We start from the raw sequence: 10141 nt of genomic DNA on the forward strand, positions 1-10141 counted from the left end.
TGGTGGTGGTGGGGCTTGATGTTGTGGTGGTGGGGGTTGATGTTGTGGTTGTGGGGCTTGATGTGGTGGTGGTGGTGGGGCTTGATGTTGTGGTGGTGGGGCTTGATGTTGTGGTGGTGGTGGGGCTTGATGTTGTGGTGGTGGGGGTTGATGTTGTGGTGGTGGGGGTTGATGGTGGTGGACTTGTGGACCTTGAGGTTGTGGTTATGCTTATTTCTTTTGATTCTTCAGAAGAGTGTTCTTTAGAGCCTGAGGTGCTGGAGTTACTACATTTTGGATTTTTTAACTTCGATTTTACGTTAGAGCAAGGATGTGGAGTATCGGTTACTGTAAATGTAAGAAAGAAGTAGGTCAAAACAGGAGAAGAAGAAGAATTAATTTCTATTATGTATATCATGTGACTGATACAATGAAAACATTCAAAAACTTAGAACAAGGAAAATATCTAAAAATAGATTTTAAAACTTACACCTACCTTTGCTTTTTACATTTGATCCTTCAGAAGAATCCTCCTCAGAGCTTGCGGTTGTGTGACTTGAAATTGTGTTGGGTCTTGCTGTGGTGGGGTTTGAGGTGATGGTGGAGCTTGATGTGGTGGTTGGGGGGCTTGATGTGGTGGTGGGACTAGAAGTTGTGGGGGGGCTTGATGTGGTGGTGGGAATAGAGGTTGTGGCGGGGATTGAGGTTGTGGTGGAGCTTGAGGTTGTGGTTGGACTTGAGGTTGTGGTGGGGCTGGATGTGGTGGTGGTGGGGCTTGATGTCGTGGTGGTTGTGGGGGTTGATGTGGTGGTGGTGGGGGTTGATGTGGTGGTGGTTGTGGGGCTTGATGTGGTGGTGGTGGTGGGGCTTGATGTGGTGGTGGTGGGGGTTGATGTGGTGGTGGGGCTTGATGTGGTGGTGGTGGGGCTTGATGTGGTGGTGTTGGGCCTTGAGGTTGTGGTGGGGCTTGATGTGGTGGTGGTGGGGCTTGACGTGGTGGTGAGGCTAAAGGTTGAGGCGGGACTTGTGGTGGTGGTGGGGCTTGATGTGGTGGTGCTTGTGCGGCTTGATGTGGTGGTGGTTGGGCTTGATGTGGTGGTGGTGGGGCTTGATGTGGTGGTGGTGGTGGTTGATGTGGTTGTGGTGGGGCTTGTTGTGGTGGTGGTGGGGCTCGATGTTGTGGTGGTGGTGGGGCTTGATGTTGTGGTGGTGGGGGTTGATGTGGTGGTGGGGCTTGATGTGGTGGTGGTGGGGATTGGTGTTGTGGTGGTGGGGCTTGATGTGGTGCTGTTGGGCCTTGAGGTTGTGGTGGGGCTTGATGTGGTGGTGGTGGGGCTTGATGTTGTGGTGGTCGGGGTTGATGTGGTGGTTGTGGGGCTTGATGTTGTGGTGGTGGGGCTTGATGTGGTGGTGGTGGGGCTTGATGTGGTGGTGGTGGTGGGGCTTGATGTGGTGGTGCGGCTTGATGTTGAGGTGGTGGGGCTTGATGTGGTGGTGGTGGGGCTTGATGTGGTGGTGGTTTTGGGGCTTGATGTGGCGGTGGTGGGGCTTGATGTTGTGGTCGCTGGGGTTGATGTTGTGGTGGTGGGGCTTGATGTTGTGGTGGTGGGGGTTGATGTGGTGGTGGTGGGGCTTGATGTTGTGGTGGTGGGGCTTGATGTGGTGGTGGTGGTGCGGCTTGATGTGGAGGTGGTGGGGCTTGATGTGGTGGTGGTGGGGCTTGATGTGGTGGTGGTTGTGGGGCTTGATGTGGCGGTGGTGGGGCTTGATGTTGTGGTGGTGGGGCTTGATGTTGTGGTGGTGGGGGTTGATGTGGTGGTGGTGGGGCTTGATGTTGTGGTGGTGGGGCTTGATGTTGTGGTGGTGGGGCTTGATGTTGTGGTGGTGGGGGTTGATGTTGTGGTGGTGGGGGTTGATGGTGGTGGACTTGTGGACCTTGAGGTTGTGGTTATGCTTATTTCTTTTGATTCTTCAGAAGAGTGTTCTTTAGAGCCTGAGGTGCTGGAGTTACTACATTTTGGATTGTTTAACTTCGATTTTACATTAGAGCAAGGATGTGGAGTATCGGTTACTGTAAATGTAAGAAAGAAGTAGGTCAAAACAGGAGAAGAAGAAGAATTAATTTCTATTATGTATATCATGTGACTGATACAATGAAAACATTCAAAAACTTAGAACAAGGAAAATATCTAAAAATAGATTTTAAAACTTACACCTACCTTTGCTTTTTACATTTGATCCTTCAGAAGAATCCTCCTCAGAGCTTGCGGCTGTGTGACTTGAAATTGTGTTGGGTCTTGCTGTGGTGGGATTTGAGGTGATGGTGGAGCTTGATGTGGTGGTTGGGGGGCTTGATGTGGTGGTGGGACTAGAAGTTGTGGGGGGGCTTGATGTGGTGGTGGGACTAGAGGTTGTGGTGGGGATTGAGGTTGTGGTGGAGCTTGAGGTTGTGGTTGGACTTGAGGTTGTGGTGGGGCTGGATGTGGTGGGGCTTGATGTGGTGGTGGTGGGGCTTGATGTCGTGGTGGTTGTGGGGGTTGATGTGGTGGTGGTGGGGCTTGATGTGGTGGTGGTGTGGGTTGATGTGGTGGTGGTTGTGGGGCTTGATGTGGTGGTGGTGGTGGGGCTTGATGTGATGGTGGTGGGGGTTGATGTGGTGGTGGGGCTTGATGTGGTGGTGGTTGTGGGGCTTGATGTGGCGGTGGTGGGGCTTGATGTTGTGGTCGCTGGGGTTGATGTTGTGGTGGTGGGGCTTGATGTGGTGGTGGGGCTTGACGTTGTGGTGGTGGGGGTTGATGTGGTGGTGGTGGGGCTTGATGTTGTGGTGGTGGGGGTTGATGTTGTGGTGGTGGGGCTTGATGTTGTGGTGGGGCTTGATGTGGTGGGGCTTGATGTTGTGGTGCTGGTGGGGCTTGATGTTGTGGTGGTTGTGGGGGTTGATGTGGTGGTGGTGATGGGGGTTGATGTGGTGGAGCTTGAGGTTGTGGTTGGACTTGAGGTTATGGTGGGGCTGGATGCGGTGGTGGTGGGGCTTGATGTGGTGGTGGTTGTGGGGGTTGATGTGGTGGTGGTGGGGCTTGATGTTGTGGTGGTGGTGGGGCTTGATGTTGTGGTGGTGGGGGTTGATGTTGTGGTGGTGGGGCTTGATGTGGTGGTGGTGGGGCTTGATGTGGTGGTGCGGCTTGATGTGGAGGTGGTGGGGCTTGATGTGGTTGTGGTTGTGGGGCTTGATGTGGCGGTGGTTGTGGGGCTTGATGTTGTGTTCGCTGGGGTTGATGTTGTGGTCGCTGGGGTTGATGTTGTGGTGGTGGGGCTTGATGTGGTGGTGGTGGTGGGGCTTGATGTGGTGGTGGTGGTGGGGCTTGATGTGGTGGTGGTGGGGCTTGATGTTGTGGTGGTGGTGGGGGTTGATGTTGTGGTGGTGGGGCTTGATGTGGTGGTGGTGGGGCTTGATGTGGTGGTGGTGGTGGGGCTTGATGTGGTGGTGCGGCTTGATGTTGAGGTGGTGGGGCTTGATGTGGTGGTGGTGGGGCTTGATGTGGTGGTGGTTTTGGGGCTTGATGTGGCGGTGGTGGGGCTTGATGTTGTGGTCGCTGGGGTTGATGTTGTGGTGGTGGGGCTTGATGTTGTGGTGGTGGGGGTTGATGTGGTGGTGGTGGGGCTTGATGTTGTGGTGGTGGGGCTTGATGTGGTGGTGGTGGTGCGGCTTGATGTGGAGGTGGTGGGGCTTGATGTGGTGGTGGTGGGGCTTGATGTTGTGGTGGTGGGGGTTGATGTTGTGGTGGTGGGGCTTGATGTTGTGGTGGGGCTTGATGTGGTGGGGCTTGATGTTGTGGTGCTGGTGGGGCTTGATGTTGTGGTGGTTGTGGGGGTTGATGTGGTGGTGGTGATGGGGGTTGATGTGGTGGAGCTTGAGGTTGTGGTTGGACTTGAGGTTATGGTGGGGCTGGATGCGGTGGTGGTTGTGGGGGTTGATGTGGTGGTGGTGGGGCTTGATGTGGTGGTGGTTGTGGGGGTTGATGTGGTGGTGGTGGGGCTTGATGTTGTGGTGGTGGTGGGGCTTGATGTTGTGGTGGTGGGGGTTGATGTTGTGGTGGTGGGGCTTGATGTGGTGGTGGTGGGGCTTGATGTGGTGGTGCGGCTTGATGTGGAGGTGGTGGGGCTTGATGTGGTTGTGGTTGTGGGGCTTGATGTGGCGGTGGTTGTGGGGCTTGATGTTGTGGTCGCTGGGGTTGATGTTGTGGTCGCTGGGGTTGATGTTGTGGTGGTGGGGCTTGATGTGGTGGTGGTGGTGGGGCTTGATGTGGTGGTGGTGGTGGGGCTTGATGTGGTGGTGGTGGGGCTTGATGTTGTGGTGGTGGGGGTTGATGTTGTGGTTGTGGGGCTTGATGTGGTGGTGGTGGTGGGGCTTGATGTTGTGGTGGTGGGGCTTGATGTTGTGGTGGTGGTGGGGCTTGATGTTGTGGTGGTGGGGGTTGATGTTGTGGTGGTGGGGGTTGATGGTGGTGGACTTGTGGACCTTGAGGTTGTGGTTATGCTTATTTCTTTTGATTCTTCAGAAGAGTGTTCTTTAGAGCCTGAGGTGCTGGAGTTACTACATTTTGGATTTTTTAACTTCGATTTTACGTTAGAGCAAGGATGTGGAGTATCGGTTACTGTAAATGTAAGAAAGAAGTAGGTCAAAACAGGAGAAGAAGAAGAATTAATTTCTATTATGTATATCATGTGACTGATACAATGAAAACATTCAAAAACTTAGAACAAGGAAAATATCTAAAAATAGATTTTAAAACTTACACCTACCTTTGCTTTTTACATTTGATCCTTCAGAAGAATCCTCCTCAGAGCTTGCGGCTGTGTGACTTGAAATTGTGTTGGGTCTTGCTGTGGTGGGATTTGAGGTGATGGTGGAGCTTGATGTGGTGGTTGGGGGGCTTGATGTGGTGGTGGGACTAGAAGTTGTGGGGGGGCTTGATGTGGTGGTGGGACTAGAGGTTGTGGTGGGGATTGAGGTTGTGGTGGAGCTTGAGGTTGTGGTTGGACTTGAGGTTGTGGTGGGGCTGGATGCGGTGGGGCTTGATGTGGTGGTGGTGGGGCTTGATGTCGTGGTGGTTGTGGGGGTTGATGTGGTGGTGGTGGGGCTTGATGTGGTGGTGGTGTGGGTTGATGTGGTGGTGGTTGTGGGGCTTGATGTGGTGGTGGTGGTGGGGCTTGATGTGATGGTGGTGGGGGTTGATGTGGTGGTGGGGCTTGATGTGGTGGTGGTTGTGGGGCTTGATGTGGCGGTGGTGGGGCTTGATGTTGTGGTCGCTGGGGTTGATGTTGTGGTGGTGGGGCTTGATGTGGTGGTGGGGCTTGACGTTGTGGTGGTGGGGGTTGATGTGGTGGTGGTGGGGCTTGATGTTGTGGTGGTGGGGGTTGATGTTGTGGTGGTGGGGCTTGATGTTGTGGTGGGGCTTGATGTGGTGGGGCTTGATGTTGTGGTGCTGGTGGGGCTTGATGTTGTGGTGGTTGTGGGGGTTGATGTGGTGGTGGTGATGGGGGTTGATGTGGTGGAGCTTGAGGTTGTGGTTGGACTTGAGGTTATGGTGGGGCTGGATGCGGTGGTGGTGGGGCTTGATGTGGTGGTGGTTGTGGGGGTTGATGTGGTGGTGGTGGGGCTTGATGTTGTGGTGGTGGTGGGGCTTGATGTTGTGGTGGTGGGGGTTGATGTTGTGGTGGTGGGGCTTGATGTGGTGGTGGTGGGGCTTGATGTGGTGGTGCGGCTTGATGTGGAGGTGGTGGGGCTTGATGTGGTTGTGGGGCTTGATGTGGCGGTGGTTGTGGGGCTTGATGTTGTGGTCGCTTTGGTTGATGTTGTGGTCGCTGGGGTTGATGTTGTGGTGGTGGGGCTTGATGTGGTGGTGGTGGTGGGGCTTGATGTGGTGGTGGTGGTGGGGCTTGATGTGGTGGTGGTGGGGCTTGATGTTGTGGTGGTGGGGGTTGATGTTGTGGTTGTGGGGCTTGATGTGGTGGTGCTGGTGGGGCTTGATGTTGTGGTGGTGGGGCTTGATGTTGTGGTGGTGGTGGGGCTTGATGTTGTGGTGGTGGGGGTTGATGTTGTGGTGGTGGGGGTTGATGGTGGTGGACTTGTGGACCTTGAGGTTGTGGTTATGCTTATTTCTTTTGATTCTTCAGAAGAGTGTTCTTTAGAGCCTGAGGTGCTGGAGTTACTACATTTTGGATTTTTTAACTTCGATTTTACGTTAGAGCAAGGATGTGGAGTATCGGTTACTGTAAATGTAAGAAAGAAGTAGGTCAAAACAGGAGAAGAAGAAGAATTAATTTCTATTATGTATATCATGTGACTGATACAATGAAAACATTCAAAAACTTAGAACAAGGAAAATATCTAAAAATAGATTTTAAAACTTACACCTACCTTTGCTTTTTACATTTGATCCTTCAGAAGAATCCTCCTCAGAGCTTGCGGTTGTGTGACTTGAAATTGTGTTGGGTCTTGCTGTGGTGGGGTTTGAGGTGATGGTGGAGCTTGATGTGGTGGTTGGGGGGCTTGATGTGGTGGTGGGACTAGAAGTTGTGGGGGGGCTTGATGTGGTGGTGGGAATAGAGGTTGTGGCGGGGATTGAGGTTGTGGTGGAGCTTGAGGTTGTGGTTGGACTTGAGGTTGTGGTGGGGCTGGATGTGGTGGTGGTGGGGCTTGATGTCGTGGTGGTTGTGGGGGTTGATGTGGTGGTGGTGGGGGTTGATGTCGTGGTGGTTGTGGGGCTTGATGTGGTGGTGGTGGTGGGGCTTGATGTGGTGGTGGTGGGGGTTGATGTGGTGGTGGGGCTTGATGTGGTGGTGGTGGGGCTTGATGTGGTGGTGTTGGGCCTTGAGGTTGTGGTGGGGCTTGATGTGGTGGTGGTGGGGCTTGACGTGGTGGTGAGGCTAAAGGTTGAGGCGGGACTTGTGGTGGTGGTGGGGCTTGATGTGGTGGTGCTTGTGCGGCTTGATGTGGTGGTGGTTGGGCTTGATGTGGTGGTGGTGGGGCTTGATGTGGTGGTGGTGGTGGTTGATGTGGTTGTGGTGGGGCTTGTTGTGGTGGTGGTGGGGCTCGATGTTGTGGTGGTGGTGGGGCTTGATGTTGTGGTGGTGGGGGTTGATGTGGTGGTGGGGCTTGATGTGGTGGTGGTGGGGATTGGTGTTGTGGTGGTGGGGCTTGATGTGGTGCTGTTGGGCCTTGAGGTTGTGGTGGGGCTTGATGTGGTGGTGGTGGGGCTTGATGTTGTGGTGGTCGGGGTTGATGTGGTGGTTGTGGGGCTTGATGTTGTGGTGGTGGGGGTTGATGTTGTGGTGGTGGGGCTTGATGTGGTGGTGGTGGGGCTTGATGTGGTGGTGGTGGTGGGGCTTGATGTGGTGGTGCGGCTTGATGTTGAGGTGGTGGGGCTTGATGTGGTGGTGGTGGGGCTTGATGTGGTGGTGGTTTTGGGGCTTGATGTGGCGGTGGTGGGGCTTGATGTTGTGGTCGCTGGGGTTGATGTTGTGGTGGTGGGGCTTGATGTTGTGGTGGTGGGGGTTGATGTGGTGGTGGTGGGGCTTGATGTTGTGGTGGTGGGGCTTGATGTGGTGGTGGTGGTGCGGCTTGATGTGGAGGTGGTGGGGCTTGATGTGGTGGTGGTGGGGCTTGATGTGGTGGTGGTTGTGGGGCTTGATGTGGCGGTGGTGGGGCTTGATGTTGTGGTGGTGGGGCTTGATGTTGTGGTGGTGGGGGTTGATGTGGTGGTGGTGGGGCTTGATGTTGTGGTGGTGGGGCTTGATGTTGTGGTGGTGGGGGTTGATGTTGTGATGGTGGGGGTTGATGGTGGTGGACTTGTGGACCTTGAGGTTGTGGTTATGCTTATTTCTTTTGATTCTTCAGAAGAGTGTTCTTTAGAGCCCGAGGTGCTGGAGTTACTACATTTTGGATTGTTTAACTTCGATTTTACGTTAGAGCAAGGATGTGGAGTATCGGTTACTGTAAATGTAAGAAAGAAGTAGGTCAAAACAGGAGAAGAAGAAGAATTAATTTCTATTATGTATATCATGTGACTGATACAATGAAAACATTCAAAAACTTAGAACAAGGAAAATTTCTAAAAATAGATTTTAAAACTTACACCTACCTTTGCTATTTACATTTGATCCTTCAGAAGAATCCTCCTCAGAGCTTGCGGTTGTGTGACTTGAAATTGTATTGGGTCTTGCTGTGGTGGGGTTTGAGGTGATGGTGGAGCTTGATGTGGTGGTTGGGGGGCTTGATGTGGTGGTGGGACTAGAAGTTGTGGGGGGGCTTGATGTGGTGGTGGGACTAGAGGTTGTGGTGGGGATTGAGGTTGTGGTCGAGCTTGAGGTTGTGGTTGGACTTGAGGTTGTGGTGGGGCTGGATGCGGTGGGGCTTGATGTGGTGGTGGTGGGGCTTGATGTCGTGGTGGTTGTGGGGGTTGATGTGGTGGTGGTGGGGCTTGATGTGGTGGTGGTGGGGGTTGATGTGGTGGTGGTTGTGGGGCTTGATGTGGTGGTGGTGGTGGGGCTTAATGTGATGGTGGTGGGGGTTGATGTGGTGGTGGGGCTTGATGTGGTGGTGGTTGTGGGGCTTGATGTGGCGGTGGTGGGGCTTGATGTTGTGGTCGCTGGGGTTGATGTTGTGGTGGTGGGGCTTGATGTGGTGGTGGGGCTTGATGTGGTGGTGGTGGTGGGGCTTGATGTTGTGGTGGTGGTGGGGCTTGATGTTGTGGTGGTGGTGGGGCTTGATGTTGTGGTGGTGGGGCTTGATGTTGTGGTGGTGGGGGTTGATGTTGTGGTGGTGGGGGTTGATGGTGGTGGACTTGTGGACCTTGAGGTTGTGGTTATGCTTATTTCTTTTGATTCTTCAGAAGAGTGTTCTTTAGAGCCTGAGGTGCTGGAGTTACGACATTTTGGATTGTTTAACTTCGATTTTACATTAGAGCAAGGATGTGGAGTATCGGTTACTGTAAATGTAAGAAAGAAGTAGGTCAAAACAGGAGAAGAAGAAGAATTAATTTCTATTATGTATATCATGTGACTGATACAATGAAAACATTCAAAAACTCAGAACAAGGAAATTATCTAAAAATAGATTTTAAAACTTACACCTACCTTTGCTTTTTACATTTGATCCTTCAGAAGAATCCTCCTTAGAGCTTGCGGTTGTGTGACTTGAAATTGTGTTGGGTCTTGCTGTGGTGGGGTTTGAGGTGATGGTGGAGCTTGATGTGGTGGTGGGACTAGAAGTTGTGGGGGGGCTTGATATGGTGGTGGGAGTGGTGGTTGTGGGGGTTGATGTGGTGGTGGTGGGGCTTGATGTTGTGGTGGTGGGGGTTGATGTTGTGGTGGTGGGGCTTGATGTTGTGGTGATGGGACTTGATGTGGTGGTGGTCGTGGGGGTTGATGCGGTGGTGGTTGTGGGGGTTGATGTGGTGGTGGTTGTGGGGGTTGATGTGGTGGTGGTTGTGGGGGTTGATGTGGTGGTGGTTGTGGGGGTTGATGTGGTGGGGCTTGATGTGGTCGTGGGGGTTGATGTGGTGGTGGTTGTGCGGCTTGATGTGGTGGTGGTGGGGCTTGATGTGGTGGTGGTGGTGGGGCTTGATGTGGTGGTGGTGGGGCTTGATGTGGTGGTGGGGCTTGATGTGGTGGTGGTGGTGGTTGATGTGGTGGGGCTTGTTGTGGTGGTGGGGGTTGATGTTGTGGTGGTGGGGCTTGATGTGGTGGTGGTGGGGCTTGATGTGGGGGTGGTTGTAGAGCTTGATGCGGTGGTGGGGGGGTTTGATGTGGTGGTGGGACTAGATGTTGTGGGGGGGCTTGATGTGGTGGTGGGACTAGAGGTTGTTGTGGGGATTGAGGTTGTGGTTGGACTTGAGGTTGTGGTGGGGCTTGATGTGGTGGTGGTGGGTCTTGATGCAGTAGTGGTGGGGCTTGATGTTGTGGCGGGGCTTAATGTGGTGGTGGTGGGGCTTGATGTGGTGGTGGGACTAGAAGTTGTGGGCGGGCTTGATGTGGTGGTTGGACTTGAGGTTTTGGTGGGGATTGAGGTTGTGTTGGGGTTTGAGGTGATGGTGGAGCTTGATGTGGTGGTGGTGGGGCTTGAGGTTGTGGTGAGGCTTGAGGTGATGGTGGAGCTTGA

At 53.5% G+C, this 10141-nt stretch overlaps 1 protein-coding gene across 1 annotated transcript; it reads right to left on the reverse strand.

Annotated features, from left to right (window-relative positions):
- Positions 1 to 393: 393 nt before the first annotated feature.
- Positions 394 to 6197, reverse strand: LOC306897092 (uncharacterized protein; the record flags this gene model as incomplete). The annotated part of the gene is made up of 4 exons (XM_079461571.1): positions 394 to 401; positions 1088 to 1241; positions 5285 to 5474; positions 6193 to 6197. 4 exons carry the CDS (start codon positions 6195 to 6197, stop codon positions 394 to 396), a joined length of 357 nt encoding a protein of 118 aa, XP_079317697.1.
- Positions 6198 to 10141: the final 3944 nt, after the last annotated feature.

Source organism: Barbatula barbatula (assembly GCF_947034865.1).
Source record: "Barbatula barbatula genome assembly, chromosome: 8".
In the NCBI taxonomy this organism is placed as follows: Eukaryota; Metazoa; Chordata; class Actinopteri; order Cypriniformes; family Nemacheilidae; genus Barbatula; species Barbatula barbatula.